This window comes from Loxodonta africana, chromosome 15, assembly GCF_030014295.1.
Source record: "Loxodonta africana isolate mLoxAfr1 chromosome 15, mLoxAfr1.hap2, whole genome shotgun sequence".
NCBI lineage: Eukaryota > Metazoa > Chordata > Mammalia > Proboscidea > Elephantidae > Loxodonta > Loxodonta africana.
In genome coordinates this window covers 46,137,939-46,155,052 of record NC_087356.1, presented here as the reverse complement: position 1 = coordinate 46,155,052, position 17,114 = coordinate 46,137,939, and the positions used below count along the sequence as shown (strand labels likewise).

Genomic DNA, 17,114 nt, shown 5'->3' with positions numbered 1-17,114 from the left:
ATGTCATACCCAATAGACCCAGTCTTTGATGGAGAGAAGTACGAAGAGCATGTCATGAACCTTAAAGAGAGCAAAGGACCCTCTACTCTGTGGACAGGAGACTCATTCTGTCCTGTGACCTCCAGGGAGAAACACATTCTCTGCAAGACAATTTCTGCTGACCTGGTCTGAGCTGGGGCACCTGGGAGGAACTGGCTCTCTGCTGGGTTATTGAGATGAGGCTGCGCTGCAGCTGAACACCAGCCCTGACCTCTCCTGCTGATTTGCATGTCCCCCAGAGCACAATCCTGCTGGTCTGAAGACTTATTAAAAGCCTGTCACAGCCTTTGCGGGAATCAGTCCTGGTCATCATGGACATGAGGGCCCCTGTTCAGCTCCTTGGCCTCTTGCTGCTCTGGCTCCCAGGTAAGGAAGGAGAACACAAGGAGTTTACTCCTGATGGTGACACTGCCTCCTCTTCATCTGTTGCAGCTGGATCACCTGAGTGTCTTTGTGGAGTCGGGACATGTGAACATTGTCTCAGCCCAATGAAGTCAGTGCTGCCTGGATCTCCAGGGATGTTACTCTTATAACATGATTAATAGTGGGGATGTTTGTTTTCCTGTTTCCGTTCTCAGATGCCAGGTGTGACATCCAGATGACCCACTCTCCACCCTCCCTGTCTGCATCTCTAGGAGAGACAGTCACCATTACTTGCAAGGCGAGTCAGAGCATTAGCACTTGGTTAGCCTGGTATCAGCAGAAACCAGGGAAAAGCCCTAAACTCTTGACCTATGGTGCATCCACTTTGCAATCTGGAGTCCCATCGAGGTTCAAAGGCAGTGGGTCTGAGACAGACTTCACTCTCACCATCAGCAGCCTGGAGGCAGAGGATAGTGGAATTTATTACTGTCAACAGTATGATAATAGCCCTCCCATGGTATTACAAAGTGGGGAATAAACTCCCCCAGGGAGCAGATGTGTGAGCCTTGTGCCTCCATCTGTGTGAGCATTTCTCAGATGCAGCCACTCTAAAGAAAACATGGAAGGTGTTGTTAGAAAGGATCTGGGTGACTCATACACTATTTGCACATCTACACATATTGTTAGATTTTATTAAAATTGGTAGCATAAATATGAATACTTAGAAATCCAATCACAAAGATATAAATAATTAGAAGAAATATAAAAAAAGCAAATTATTATTTGAATAAAAGGAGTAATATTTACAGTAATCCCCAATTTATCATGGAGTTCCACTCCAGTGACTCCGTCATAAGACTGTTTTGACGTAAGCCAAATACTTCTATCTTTTTATTTTTTAAATAATAAGTTTTGGATGAAACTTTACACAGCAACTTAGGCTCCTGTTGACAATTTCTGCACAAATAGCGACATTACATTTATCACAATGTGTCAATGTTCTCTTTAATTGTGTTTTGTTTGTTCCATTTCCAGTACTCTAGTTTCCCTGCCACTTTATCTTCACAAATTTGCTTTTGAGTAATTATTGACCTTTTGTTCTCATACCGATGGTTTTTAAGTAGACCACCAGTCTTACAGGTAATATCCTTTATTTTATGTGCCACTCTGCTGTTAGACTAAAAATGATCTCTGGAGATAGGTTCAGTTCTAGGTTTAAAGAGTGTCACAGAGCAATAATATTGGGAAGTTCTCTGTTTTCTACTGTTCCAGACTGTCTGGCCTTTTTTTTTTTTTTTTTTAAAGTAAGAATTGAGTTCTGCTCCACTTTTTTCTCCGTTCTATCCCAGACCATCAGTTTTGACCTGAGTCAGAACAGTCAGTGGTGGTAGCAGAGCACTATCTACATTTTCTGGTCTCAAGGTAGATGAGGTTTTGGCTTGTGTAGACTTGTTTTTTCTCTGAGCTATCAGATGCCTTCTCACTGTTTTGCTTCTGGTGAGTAGAGATCTGTAGTTGTGTCTTAGATGGTTGTTCACAAGCTTTAAGTCCCCAGATGCTATTTGCTTCACTGGGATGCAGATCATGATTTTGGTGAACTATGTTATGTCAACTAACTGAGTTGTCCCATGAGACTACGGTCCTAAGCTTACAAACCCAGAAAACTGATCTTGGAAGGTGTTTGATTATGTCTATGGAATATCTGTTGTGTTGTCAGTGAATATCTGTGCCTGCACCAACGTATTTGTACTTACACATACACATAGATACTTCTGGTTTTTTTTTGTGTGTGTGCTTCAAGTGAAAGTTTATAAATCAAGTCAGTCTCTCATACAAAAATTTACATACACCTTCCTATATAATCCTAGTTACTCTCCCCCTAATAAGACAACACACTCCTTCCCTCCACTGTCTATTTTCGTGTCCATTCAGTCAGATTCTGACCATTTCTGCCCTCTCATCTCACCTCCAGCCAGGAGCTGCCAACATAGTCTCATGTGTCTACTTGATCCAAGAAGCTCACTCTTCACCAGTATCATTTTCTATCCCATAGTCCAATCCAATCCCCATCTGAAGAGTTGGCTTTGGGAATGCTGCCTCTCTTGGGCTAACAGAAGGTCAGTTGGACCATTAAGCCTAGTCTCTTTATGAGAATTTGGGGTCTGCATTCCACTGCTCTCCTGCTGCCTCAGGGGTTCTCTGTTGTGTTCCCTGTCAGAGCAGTCATTGGTTGTAGCCAGGCACCATCTAGTTCTCCTGGTCTCAGGCCGATGTGGTCTCTGGCTTATGTGGCCCTTTCTGTCTCTTGGGCTCATAATTACCTTGTGTCTTTGGTATTCTTCATTCTCCTTTGATCCAGGTGGGTTGAGACCAACTGATGCATCTTAGATGGCCACTTGCTAGCATTTAAGACCCCGGACGTCACTCTCCAAAGTGGGATGCAGAATGTTTTCTTAATAGATTTTATTATGCCAATTGATTTAGATGTCCCCTGAAACCATGGTCCCTAAACCCCCGCCCCTGCTACACTGGCTTTTGAACGATTCAGTTTATTCAGGAAACTTCCTTGTTTTTGGTTTAGTCCAGTTGTCCTGACCTCTCCTGTACTGTGCGTTGTCTTTCCCTTCACCTAAGATAGTTCTAATCTACTATCTAATTAGTGAATACCCCCTCCCTTCCTCCCTCCCCACTCTTGTAATCATCAAAGAATATTTTCTTCTCTGTTTAAACTATTTTTCGAGTTCTTATAATAGCGATCTCATACAAAATTTGTCCTTTTGCAATTGACTAACTTCTCTCAGCATAATGCCTTCCAGATTCCTCCATGTTATGAAATGTTTCACAGATTCATCATTGTTCTTTATTGATGTGCAATATTCCATTGTGTGAATATACCAAAATTTATTTAAATGACATAGGAAGCATTAAAAGAAGATGGAAGGAATACAGAGTCATTATACCAAAAAGAATTAGTCGATGTTCAACCATTTCAAGAGGTAGCATATGATCAGGAACTGATGGTACTGAAGGAAGAAGTCCAAGCTGCTCTGAAGGCATTGGCAAAAAACAAGGCCCCGGGAATTGATGGAATATCAGTTGAGATGTTTCAACAAACAGATGCAGTGCTGGAGGTGCTCACTTGTCTATGCCAAGAAATATGGAAGACAGCTTCCTGGCCAACTGACTGGAAGAGATCCATATTTATGCTTATTCCCAAGAAAGGTGATCCAACTGAATGTGGAAATTATAGAACAATATCACTAATATCACATGCAAGCAAAATTTTGTTGAAGATCATTCAAAAACGGCTGCAGCAATATATCGACAGGGAACTGCCAGAAATCCAGGCTGGTTTCAGAAGAGGACGTGGAACCAAGGATATCATTGCTGATGTCAGATGGATCCTGGCTGAAAGCAGAGAATACCAGAAGGATGTTTACCTGTGCTTTATTGACTATGCAAAGGCATTCGACTGTGTGGATCATAACAAATTATGGATAACATTGAGAAGAATGGGAATTCCAGAACACTTAATTGTGCTCATGAGGAACCTTTACATAGATCAAGAGGCAGTTGTTTGGACAGAACAAGGGGATGCTGATTGATTTAAATTCAGGAAAGGTGTGCCTCAGGGTTGTATTCTTTCACCATACCTATTCAATCTGTATGCTGAGCAAATAATCCGAGAAGTTGGACTATATGAAGAAGAACGGGGCATATTATAACATTGCACTGTGGTATTTTTAATCTATAGAGATATGATATGTAAAGCAACTACAACTTAAAGGATCAGGAGTAGAAAATGAACTTACAGAATTGCAAGACTTCTATATTTTATGTGTAGTGGCACAATACTAATTTTAAGTAGACTGTGAAAAGCTAAATATGTATATCATAATCCCTAGATGTTGTTGTTGTTGTTTAGGTGCCATCTAGTCGGTTCTGACTCATAGTGACACTAAGCACAACAGAACAAAACACTGCCTGGTCCTGTGCCATCCTCACAATTATTGTTATGCTTGAGCCCATTGTTGCAGCCACTGTGTCAATCCATTTTCGCTGACCCTCTACTTTACCGAGCTTGATGTCCTTCTCCAGGAACTGATCCCTCCTGACCACATGTTCAAAGTATGTTAGATGCAGTCAACCATCCTTGCTGCCAAGGAGCATTCTGGTTGTACTTCTTCCGAGACAGATTTGTTCATTCTTTTGGCAGTCCATGGTATATTCCGTGGAAACCCTGGTGGTGTAGTGGTTAAGCGCCACAGCACCGGCAGTTCGAATCCTTCAGGTGTTCCTTGGAACTCTGTGGGGCAGTTCTACTCTGTCCTATAGGGTCACAATGAGTCCGAATCGACTCCACAGCACTGGGTTGGGGGGTTGGGTATATTCAGTATTCTTTGCCAACGCCACAATTCAAAGGCGTCAATTCTTCTTTGGTCTTCCTTATTCATTGTCCAGCTTTTCCATGCTTATGGTATTTTCAATCACCCCATGGCTTAGTCAGGTGCACCTTAGTCCTCAGGCTGACATCTTTACTTCTTAACACTTTAAAGAGATCTTCTGCAGCCAGTTTGCCCAATGCAATGTATCTTTTGATTTCTTGACTGCTGCTTCCATGGGTGTTGTTTGTGCACCCAAGTAAAATGAAATCTTTAACAACCTCATTTTTTTTCTCCGTTCTTATTGGTCCAGTTGTGCAGATTCTTGTTTTCTTTATGTTGAGGTGCAATCAATACTGAAGGCTGTGATCTTTGATCTTCATCAGTAAATGCTTTAAGTCTTCTTTGCCTTCAGCAAGCAAGGTAGTGTCATCTGCATAATGCAGGTTGTTAGTGAATCTTCCTCCAATCCTGATGCCCCGTTGTTCATATAGTCCAGCTTCTTGGATTATTTGCTCAGCATACAATCCCTAGATGAATTACTTAAAAATAATACAAAGAGGTATAGCTAAAGAGCCAATAAGATAGACTGAAATAGAACTATCCTCTGATTTTTGGTAAGATCTATAACCTCATCCACTTTCTTCTCTTTCTTCACCCCCAGTCCTCCAAGGGACACCTCTTCTTTCAAAGTCCCTCTCCTCCTGCAGAAGAGGTGCCTTTGAAAGACTGCTGCTTCTGATCCAGCACCTTCCAAACTGTGTTTTTCCAACTCCCCAGTACTCAGTGCCCTAATCTACATGAGAGTTTCCAGTATTTCTCACTGAAGGTGGGATGCTCTCTTGGGTCCACAGGGGGAGGGCGCAGCTGGAACTGTCTATGTCCTGTCATCCCTGAGACTGCATCATCCTTTCCTCTCTCTGCACGACAGCCCAGACTCCCACCCAGGCACGGGATGTGCACTGGCCCCGCAGGTCTGAATGATGGATTACCCATTTGTAGGTCATGTGGGCAAGAAGCACTTCCCAGGTTTCGGGTGTTTCATGGGTTCCTGGTACTACTCTATATGTTTCCTGGAAGAGATGTGGAAGATTTTGATTTAGGGAGACACCATTATACTACAGAACCAGGAAATCTTGTCATTTGATTTTCAACCTTGCTTATAACAATTTCCACTACATATTGGAAGTTTCCATAGAGCCAAATCTCTTCATGACTTTATATGTATATTTTTTAATTTTATTGTGCTGAACTAAAAGTTTTTCATTTTAAATGATTTTATATGTACAATTCAGCATTGACCACATCCACTATGTTGTGCAACCATCACCATAATCTATTTCCAAAATTTTTTATCTCCTCAAACAGAAACTCAGTACCTCTTTGCCAATAATTCCTCTTCTTCCCTCCTCCCCCAGCCTCTGCTAACCACTAATTAACTTTCATCTCTATGCATTTGCCTATTTTGGACATTTCATGTAAGTGGGATGATAAAATATTTGTCCTTTTCTGTCTGACTTATTTCACTTACCATAATGCTTACAAGGTTCATCCATGTTGTAGCATGTATCATATTAGGAATTCAGTTCTCTTTTTAGCTGTTATTTTTAGGTGCCGTCAAGTCTGTTCCAATTCATAGTGATTCTGTGTAGAACAGAACGAAACACTGCCCTCTCCTGCACCATCATCACAATCATTGTTATGCTTCAGTCTATTGTGACAGCCAGTATGTCAATACATCTTGTTGAGGGTCTTCCTCTTTCTCACTGATTCTCTGCTTTACCAGGCATGATCTCCTTTTCCAGTATGTGAAACATAATGTCCCCATCCTGGCTTCTAAGGAGCATTCTGGTTTTACTTCTTCTAAGACAGATTTTTTCTTTCTTTTGGCAGTCCATGGTATATCCAATATTCTTCACTAACACCACAATTCAAAGGCCTCAAATTCTTCTTGGGTCTTACTTATTCACAATCCAGCTTTCACACACATAGCAGTATATAGCTGTGCTACATGGTGATTACAATGGCTGGTTATTTAGAAGTAGATTACCAGGCATTTCTTTTGAGGCACCTCTGGGTAGACTCAAACCTCCAAACTTTCATTTAGTAGCTGAATGCATTAACCATTTCCAGCACCCAGAAACTCCCTTAAAATATCGTAAAGTCTTCATAAAATGCCATGTTCTCATCAAACTTTGCTCTGCTGACTGTTCCACTATAAGGTGGGCCAGGAGAGAACTAGGCAATCCTGCGTTGGCACGCTTTTACTTGGGGACAAGGTTTTTCTCCATTTGATCTTCTGCAAATTTCTTAAACTCTTTCAGGGCTCCCTGATTGCTTCCTGGAACTCTACCAGTTGGGAAGAGCAGGAAGAGCTATGAGTCAAAGAAGCAGAAAGGGATGTGTGTCCAGCAACTCTACCCAGCCTGGTGAAATAGGAAGTCACCAGGATTGAGGGGGAACCTCACCATCAGGTCAGGGCCCTGCATCCCAAGGAGAGAGCCAGCCTGGAATAACAGAACGGAGAGCTCCAGATGTTAGAGGAAGTGCCCCACTGCAGCAGATCCAAGGAAACAAGAGTGTGTGAAGTCAACAAAGCTCAGGGTCTCCCTGGAGTAAGGATGGACCACAGGACCACCCGGCTGTGGAGGAAGCTCATCTCTCCTTCCAGATCATGGAGACCAGGGCCATACCCGTTCACTAGACCAGTATTTGCCCACCTCCTGCCACAGGGGCCTTCCTGATCACCTGCCTTCCAGTGGAATGATGCTGACTTCCATATGAATTTGAAACACCTGGCTGAGAAGCAAACCCTAGGAGTCTGGATTTCCCAGCCATAGCATTGCTCTCATCCCACACCAATCCCCTCCCCTGCTAAAGACCAAAAAGGAGCAGTGCTGGGGGTAGGAGAAGACTGCAGAAAGCCCTTACAATGAAGAGATCATCCAGAGACATTTTGAATCCCTGAAGCCCCAACATCCTCTGCTCCTTCCTGTTTTCTCATTGCACAGACCTGGACTGGGAATATGAACCTTGAACTCCAGGCCTGGGATTATTGTTAGAGATAGAACACATGGTATCGCCATGAGTGGGAATCTACTCCAAGGCAACTAATGCAGCAACAACAACAACATGGATGGAACTGTGTCCCCTGCAAAGAAATATTGAAAACCCAAAGCAGCACCTTGTTTGGAAATAGGTTTTTTGTTGTTGTTATCGGTTAACAAGATCATGCCAGAGTAGGGTGGGTCCTAATCCCTTCTAAGTTGTGTCACGAAAAGGGAAATAGACACAGAGATAGTCACACACAGGAGGAAGACACCACATGAAAATATATCTATGAGCTTAGGAATGCCAAGGATTGCTGGAAGTGAACAGAAGCTAGGAGAGAGCCATGGAATGGTTCCTATACCAGAGCCTTCAGAAGGAATCGGCAAGGAAAAAGATTTGGGTTCCCAGTCTCCAGAACTGTGAGACAATAAATGTCTATTCTTAAATGTCTTTGTGAACACGCGGAACTGTACATAGATCAAGAGACAGTTGTTTGAATGGAACAAGGGGATACTGAGTGGTTTGAAGTCGGAAAAGTTATAAGCCAGGGTTGTATTCTTCCACCATACTTATTTAATCTATATGCTGAGCAAATAATCTGATATGCTGCAATTTATGAAGAAGAACATGGCATCAGGATTGGAGGAAGACCCATTAACCTGAGATGTGCAGATGATACAACCTTGCTTGATGAAAGTGAAGAGGACAACAATCACTTACTAATGAAGATCAAAGACCACAGCCTTAAATATGAATTATACCTCAACTTAAAGAAAACAAAAATCTTCACAACTGGACCTTCAAGGAACAGCATGATAAACGAACAAAATATTGAGGTTGTCAAGGATTTCATTTTATGTGGATCAACAAAGTTCAAACCAGGCATCGCATGGGTGAATCTGCTGCAAAAGATCTCTTTAGAGTTTTATAAAGCAAAGATGTCACTTTAATGACTAAGGTGTGCCTGACCCAAGCCTTGATCTTTTCAATCACCTCACAAGCATGTGGAAGCTGGACAATGGAAAAGGAAGACAGAAGAATTGATGCATTTGGATTACAGTGTTGGCGAAGAATATTGCATATACCATGGACTGCCAGAAGAAACAAACCTCTTGGAAGTAGAGCCAGAATGCTCCTTAGAAGCAAGGATGGTAAGACTGTGTCTCATGTACTTTGGACATGTTACCGGGGGGACCATTCCCTGAAGAAGGACCTCATGCTTGGTTAAGTAGAGGGTCAGCAAAGAACAGAAAGGCCCTCAATGACGTGGATTGACAAAATGAGGTGGCTGCAAAAATGAGATCAAATACATCTATTATTGTGAGGATGGCACAGGGCCCAGCAATGTTTCGTCTGTTATACATAAGATCATTTAAGTTGAAACTACTTGACAGCACCTAACGACAAATTAAAGTAGTGTGGTTTTGGTATATGAATAATCCAATGCCATGAGTTATATGATCTATAAACAGATTTACACATATGTAGTCACCTTATTTGCAATAAAAGTGCCACAGAAACGTAGTAGTTTTTTTTTTTTAATAAATAAATTGTGCTGGATTAATTAGATATCCATATTAAAACAAATTGAACCTTAATCTCTACTTTTTAGCATATAGATATCAACTGTAAATGAATCATAGACCTAAAAGCTTCTAGAAAAAGCCATAGGAACATGTCATGACCTGGATTCTTAACCAAACCACTAAGTACAAAGGAAAAGATTAATAAATTAGACCTCACTTGTATGGTTTCCTTTTTATAAAGTTTAAAACAAATAACTGAAGATATTATTTTATAAATACATATAGAATAAAAAAATGATAGAAGAAAATCAATTTACAGAGAATATAAAATTCAGAATTGTGATTACTTTGGTGGGCTTTTAGGTGTATGGGATTGTGGAGAATCTCAAAACAAATATTTATCATCATGGTTTTAGCTTGCATCTTGTTTAGTAGGTTCAATGAGCTTATTATTATTATGTTGCTACAAATGAATGAATGTGTGAAGAATTAAATAAAGGTCAATGAAGACCAGGTATATGCTATAACATAGAGCTTGAAGGCATTGAGTGAAATAAGTCAGTCACAAAAGGGCAAATATTGTATGACATCACTTACATAAAAAAAAAGACAATAACTGGCAAATGTATAGAGACCAAAATTTTCTAGTGGTTACCAGGAATGGGAGGGAGAGGGAAGTGGGGTGGGGGGCTGTTGCTTATGGAGCATTGGGTTTCTGTTTACAAAGATGGAAAATTCACATTGATTAAGCATAAATTTTGCACAGCTGATTAATATAATTGATGTCAGTAAGTTGGAAACCTATAAAAAAGTCAAAATTCCAAATGTCATGTGATATGGGGATTTACAGCAACAACAACAAAAAGAGCAGTTTCTGAGGGATTTGGTGTCTTCGTTCGGTGATTTAGGGTCATGGTTTTATGGATCATCCTGGTTAATTGACCTAATGTCGTGTTTAGTGATTCTGCTCTGTCTCCTAGTTCCTTGCATAGTGCTTTGGAGACTTAAAAGCTTGCCACTGGCTGTCCAAGGTACAATAATTGGTCTCTATTTGACTGGAGCAACAGAGGAAGAAGGAGCTTCAGGAAAAGGAGGAGGAATAGGAACGCATGGCTAATTGCCTCCATGAACAACTGCCTCCTTTACTATGAAACCAGAATAGGAGGGCTCCAGGATACCATTAGTGAATGTTTTCATCAAAGATTCTATTTAAAAAAAAAAAAAAGAACTTCACCAAAAAGGGGAAAGCAGAACAGAATTTCAAATTTTCAAGGAATCAGATTTTCTGAAGCCATTGAGGCTGGATGAAACCCCTGAAGCTATTTTCCTAAGACAATCTTTAAATATTACACCAAAAATATCCCTTGAAGTTTTCTTTAAACTTCTTTAAACAATAGTTTAGCTTAATTAGTGAAGAATATCTGCCTTGAGCATTGTGATCTTGTAAAGAACTGTCTATATGGGATCACACTGACAACAGCAACTTGAAAGTTTAGGTAAGAAGCTTAGGGGCAGTGAGATTACATTAATGGGGGTGGAATAATTCAGAAAAAGAGGGTGAAAATGTTTGGACAACTTGAAGAATGTAATGAACACTACTGAATTTTACATGTAGAAATTGTTGAATTGGTGTATACTCTGCTGTGTATATTTTCAACAACAACAAAGACAAAATAACAAATTACTTAAAATAAATAAATGAGAAAGAAAAAGCCATAGAAGAACCATGACGAATGAGGGTTTTGTTCAAAAATTGTAATTATTATCATGAGTAATTATTATTATCAATTGCAATCAATTAATTAGTTGAGCTTCACTAAAAACCACAAAATAAGATAAAGAAAGGAAGGAAACGAGCGAGAGACAAAAAATAAAGAAAATAAAACAAACAGTAAGAGAAAATTTCATGCAGATTTCAGAAGAAAATTCCTTCAAAGTGTTTTGAATAAATAATGTAATTGAAAAACGAATACTAAGACCAGATAAAAATGGCTCAAAAATATCTGAGTGAAAATTAATGATTTGATGCAGAGAAGGCATTTGACCAAGTTCAACACACATTCATGATAAAAACTCTCAGCAAAAAAGGAACAGAAGGAAAATTTCTCAACATAATAAAGGACATTTATACAAAGCCAACAGCCAACATCATTCTAAATGGAATCTGAAAGTATCCCACTTGAAATTAGGACCCAGAAAAGGATGCCCTTTATCACCACTCTTATTCAACATTGTGCTGGAGGTCCTAGCCAGAGTAATTAGACTAGAAAAAGAAAGAGAGGGTATCCAAATTGGTAAAGAAGAAGTCAAAGTATCTCTATTTGCAAATGACATGATCTTATACACAGGAAACCCTAAAGAACCCTCAAGAAAACTACTGAAACTAATAGAAGAGTTCAGCGGAGTATCAAGACACAAGATAAACATACAAAAATCAGTTGGATTCCTCTATACAAATAAAAGGAACATCAAAGAGGAAATCACCAAATCAATACTATATACAGTAGCCCCCAAGAAAATAAAATACTTAGGAGTAAATCTTACCAGAGACATAAAAGACCTATACAAAGAGAACTACAAGACACTACTGCAAGAAACAAAAAGATACCTACATAAGTGGAAAAACATATCTTGCTCATGGATAGGAATGTTTAACATTGTAAAAATGTCTATTCCAACAACAGCTATCTACAGATACAATGCAATTTCCATCCAAATTCCAACGACCTTTTTTAATGAGATTGAGAAACAAATCACCATCTTCATATGGAAGCGAAAGAGTCCCTGGGTAAGTAAAGTATTACTGAAAAAGAAGAACAAAGTAGAAAGCCTCACTGTACCTGATTTTAGAATCTATTACACTGCCTCGGTAGTCCAAACTGGTACAACAGATACATAGAGCAATGGGACAGAATTGAGAATCCAGACACAAATTCATCCACATATGGGCAGCTGATATTTGACAAAGACCCAAAGTCAGTTAAATGGGGAGAAGAGAGTCTCTTTATATATATATATTTATATATTTTATAAAGAAAATAAAGGGAAAAAAATTAGATTTTAAAATATCTACTCACGTTCTTACACTTCTGATGCTGTTTGTTTCTGAAGGCCTAAGTTTCTATCACATGTCTTTTCCCTTCAGTCCGAAGAATTTCTTTTAGCATTTCTCATACTCAGGTTTCAGTTCTCTCTTCTCTGAATATGTTTCCGTTTTGCTTTTATTCCTGGAGAGTATTTTCAATGGGTATAGGATTCTGGGTTGGCAGTTATTTTCTTGCAGCACTTTAAAGATGTTATTCCACTATCTTTTGGGATCCATGTTTTTGAGAAAAAAAAGTGTTTATTCAGTTCACTGCTCCTTTGTTGGTAATATGTCTTTTTTCTCTGGTTGTTTTTAAGATTTCCTCTTTAAATTATTTGTTTTTTGACACTATGACTTTGATGTGTGTAGGTGTTGTTTTCTTTCTATTTATCCTCCTTGGTACTTGCTAAGCTTCTTGGGTCTGTAATTTGAGATTCTTTTTTTAATCAAATTTGAGAAATTTCCACCCACTATTTTATCACATATTTCTGCTGCCTCAGTGTGGTTCTCTGCTCCTTCTGGAACTTGATTACACATGTGTTAGAACTTCTGATATTATCACAAAGGTTTCTGAGGCTTTTTTTTAAATCCTTTTTTCCTTATTAATCTTAAAATTGGATTAATTCTATTCATAAATCTTAAAGTTCACTGACTCTTCTCATGTTTTCTCTTAACCCTACTCAGTGAATTTTTTTTTTTAATTTCATATATTGTAATTTTTGGTTTTAGAATTTCTATTTGTTCTTTAAAATTCTTCTTTACTGGGATTTTCTATTCTTTAATTTACTAAGATCATATTTTCCTTCATATTCTTTGTTTTAAAAATTATTTATTGTGCTTTAGGTGAAAGTTTTCAAATCAAGCCAGTCTCTCATACAAAAAGCCATACACACCCCACTGTGCACTCCCAGCTTGCTCTCTCCTTTATGAGACAGCACATTCCTCCTCTCCACCCTATATTCCCTGTGTCCATCCAAGCGGCTCCTGTCCCCCTCTTCCTTCTCATCTCGCCACCAGCCAGGAGTTACCCACATAGTCTCGTTTTCTACTTGAGCCATGAAGTTCACTCCTCACCAGCATCATTGTCTATCTTATAGTACAGGCCAATCCCTGTCTGTAGAGGTGGTTTCGGGAATGGTTTCAATCTTGGGCTATCAAAGGGTCTGAAGGTCATGACTGTCAGGGTCCCTCCAGTCTCAGTCAGACCATTAAGCCTGGTCTTTTAAAGATCTGCCTCCCACTGTTCTCCTGCTATTAGGGATTCTCAGTTGTGTTCCCTGTCAGGGCAGTGATTGGTGGTAGCAGGGCACCATCTAGTTCTTCTGGTCTCAGGCTGATGGAGTCTCTGGTTTATGGAGCCTCTATCTCTTGGGCTCTTGGACTCATATTTACCTTGTGTCTTTGGTGTTCTTCATCCTCCTTTGCTCCAGGTGGGTTGAAACCAATTTATGCATCTTAGATGGCCACTTGCTAGCACTTAAGACCCCAGATGCCTCTCACCAAAGTGGAATGCAGAACATTTTCTTAAAACATTTTGTTATGCCAACTGAGCTAGATGTCCCCTGAAACCATGGTCTCCAGACCCCCATCCCTGCTTCTCTGGCCTTCAAAGGATTTGGTTTTATCCAGGAAACTTCTTTGCTTTTGGTTTAGTCCACTTGTATTGACTATTCCTGTGTTATGTGTTGCTCTTCCCTTCACCTAAAGAATTTTTTTACTACCATCTAGTTAGTGAATATCACTCTCCCTCCCTCCCTGCCCTCGTAACCATCAAAGAATATTTTCCTTTGTGTTTAAACTTTATCTAGGGTTCTTACAATGGTGGTCTCATACAATATTTGTCCTATTGCAATTGACTAATTTCACTCAGCATAATGCCTTCCAGATTCCTCCATGATATGAAATGTTTCACAGATTCATCATTGTTCTTTATCGATGGGTAGTATTCCATTGTGTGAACATACCGTAATTTATTTATCCATTCACCCGTTGATGGGCACCTTGGCTGCTTCCATTTTTGCTATTGTGAACAGTGTTCCAATGAACATGGGTGTGGACATATCTGTTCGTGTGAAGGCTCTTATATTCTTTAGGGTATATTCCGAGGAGTGGAATTGCTGGGTTGTATGGTAGTTTTTTTTTTTTTTTTTTTTATGGTAGTTCTACTTCTAGCTTTTTAAGGAAGTGACAAATTGATTTCCAAAGTAGTTATACCATTTTACACTCCCAGGAGCAGTGTATAAGTGTTCCAATCTCTCCACAACCTCTCCAACATTGATTATTTTGTGTTTTTTGGATTAATGCCAACCTTGTTGGAGTGAGATGGAATCTCACTGTAGTTTTGATTTGCATTTCTCTAATAATAATGATACTGATCATTTCCTCATGTATCTGTTAGCAGCCTGAATGTCTTCTTTGGTAAAGTGCTTGTTCATATCCTTTGCCCATTTTTTAATTGGGTTGATTATCTCTTTGTTGAGTTTTTGCAGTATCATGTAGATTTGTTTTAAAAAAAAATGTTTTGTATACTGTTTATGCCATGTATTAGTGCTCCTAGCATTGTCCCTATTTTTTCTTTCATGATCTTTATAGTTTTATATTTAGGTCTTTGATCCATTTTGAGTTTGTTTTTGTGTGTGGTGTGAGGTATGGGTCTTGTTTCATTTTTTTTTTTTTTTTGCAGATGGATACCCAGTTATGCCAGACCATTTGTTATGGAGACTGTCTTTTCCCCATTTAACAGACTGTGGGCCTTTGTCATATATCAGCTCCTTATCTGTGAATGGATTTGTGTCTGGATTTTCAGTTCTGTTCCATTGACCTACATATTTGTTGTACAAGTTCCAGGCTATCTTGACTACTGTGGCGATAGAATACGTTCTAAAATCAGGTAGTGTGAGGCCTCCCACTTCGCTCTTCTTTTTCAGTAACGGTTTACTTATCTGGGGCCTCTTGCCTTCCATATGAAGTTGGTGATTTGTTTCTCCATCTCATTAAAAAATGTCCCTTGTACTTGGATCAGGATTACATTGTACCTATAGATTGCTTTGGGTAGAATAGATATTTTTACAATGTTGAGTCTTCCCATCCATGAGCAAGGTTTGTTTTTCCACTTATGTAGGTCTCTTTTGGTTTCTTGCAGTAGTGTCTTATAGTTTTCTTTGTATAGGTCTTTTACATCTCTGGTCGGATATATCCCTAAGTATTTTATTGCTCCTATGCTCATATGCAAGTTCAAGCTGAAACTGAAGAAAATCAGAGCAAGTCCACGAGAGCCAAAATATGACCTTGAGTATAAAAACAACTCCATCTGAATTTAGAGACCATCTGAAGAATAGATTTGACACATTGAACACTAGTGACAGAAGACCAGACAAGTTGTAGAATGACATTAAGGACATCATACACGAAGAAAGCAAGAGGTCATTGAAAAGACAGGAAAGAAAGAAAAGAACAAGATGGATGTCAGAGGAGACTCTGAAACTTGCTCTCAAATGTCGAGCAGCTAAATCAAAGCGAAGAATTGATGAAATAAAAGAACTGAACAAAAGACTTCAAAGGGTATCGCGAGAAGACAAAGTAAAGTATTATAACAACATCTGCAAAGAGCAGGAGATGGAAAACCAAAAGGGAAGAACACGCTCAATGTTTCTCAAGCTGAAAGAACTGAAGAAAAAATCCAAGCCTCAAGTTGCAATAGTGAAGGATTCTACGGGGAAAATATTAAATGATGCAGGAAGCATCAAAAGAAGATGAAAGGAAGACACAGAGTCATTATACCAAAAAGAATCAGTTGATGTTTAACCATTTCAAGAGGTGGCATATGATCAAGAACTGGTGGTACTGAAGGAAGAAGTCCAAGCTGCTCTGAAGGCATTGGCAAAAAACAAGGCTCCAGGAATTGATGGAATATCAATTGAGATGTTTCAACAAACAGATGCAGCGCTGGAGGTGCTCACTTGTCTATGCCAAGAAATATGGAAGACAGCTTCCTGACCAACTGACTGGAAGAGATCCATATTTATGCCTATTCCCAAGAAAGGTGGTCCAACTGAATGTGGAAATTATAGAACACTATTTTTATTATTAATATCACATGCAAGTAAAATTTGGCAAATGGCTGCACCAGTATATCTACAGGGAACTGCCAGAAATCCAGGCTGGTTTCAGAAGAGGACATGGAACCAGAGATATCATTGCTGATGTCAGATGGATCCTGGCTGAAAGCAGAGAATACCAGAAGGATGTTTACCTGTGTTTTATTGACTATGCGAAGGCATTCGACTCTGTGGATCATAACAAATTATGGATAACATTGCGAAGAATGGGAATTCCAGAACACTTAATTGTGCTCATGAGGAAACTTCATATAGATCGAGAGGCAGTTGTTCAGTCAGAACAGGGAGATACTGATTGACTTAAAGTCAGGAAAGGTTTGTGTCAGGGCTGTATTCTTTCACCATGCCTATTCTATCCATATGCTGAGCAAATAATCCAAGAAGCTGGACTATATGAAGAAGAATTGGACATCAGGATTGGAGACTCATTAACAACCTGCATTATGCAGCTGACACAACCTTGCTTGCTGAAAGTGAAAAGGACTTGAAGCACTAACTAACGGAGATCAAAGGCCACAGCCTTCAGTATGGATTGCACCTCAACATAAAG

At 39.4% G+C, this 17,114-nt stretch overlaps 1 gene segment (V, D, J or C); it reads left to right on the top strand.

The window, feature by feature from the left end:
* The first annotated feature begins 350 nt into the window (after positions 1–350).
* Positions 351–16,505, top strand: LOC104846591 (immunoglobulin kappa variable 1-39-like). The segment is given in 3 exon segments: positions 351–405; positions 618–897; positions 15,616–16,505. Coding segments are annotated over 3 exon segments (480 nt in total).
* Positions 16,506–17,114: the final 609 nt, after the last annotated feature.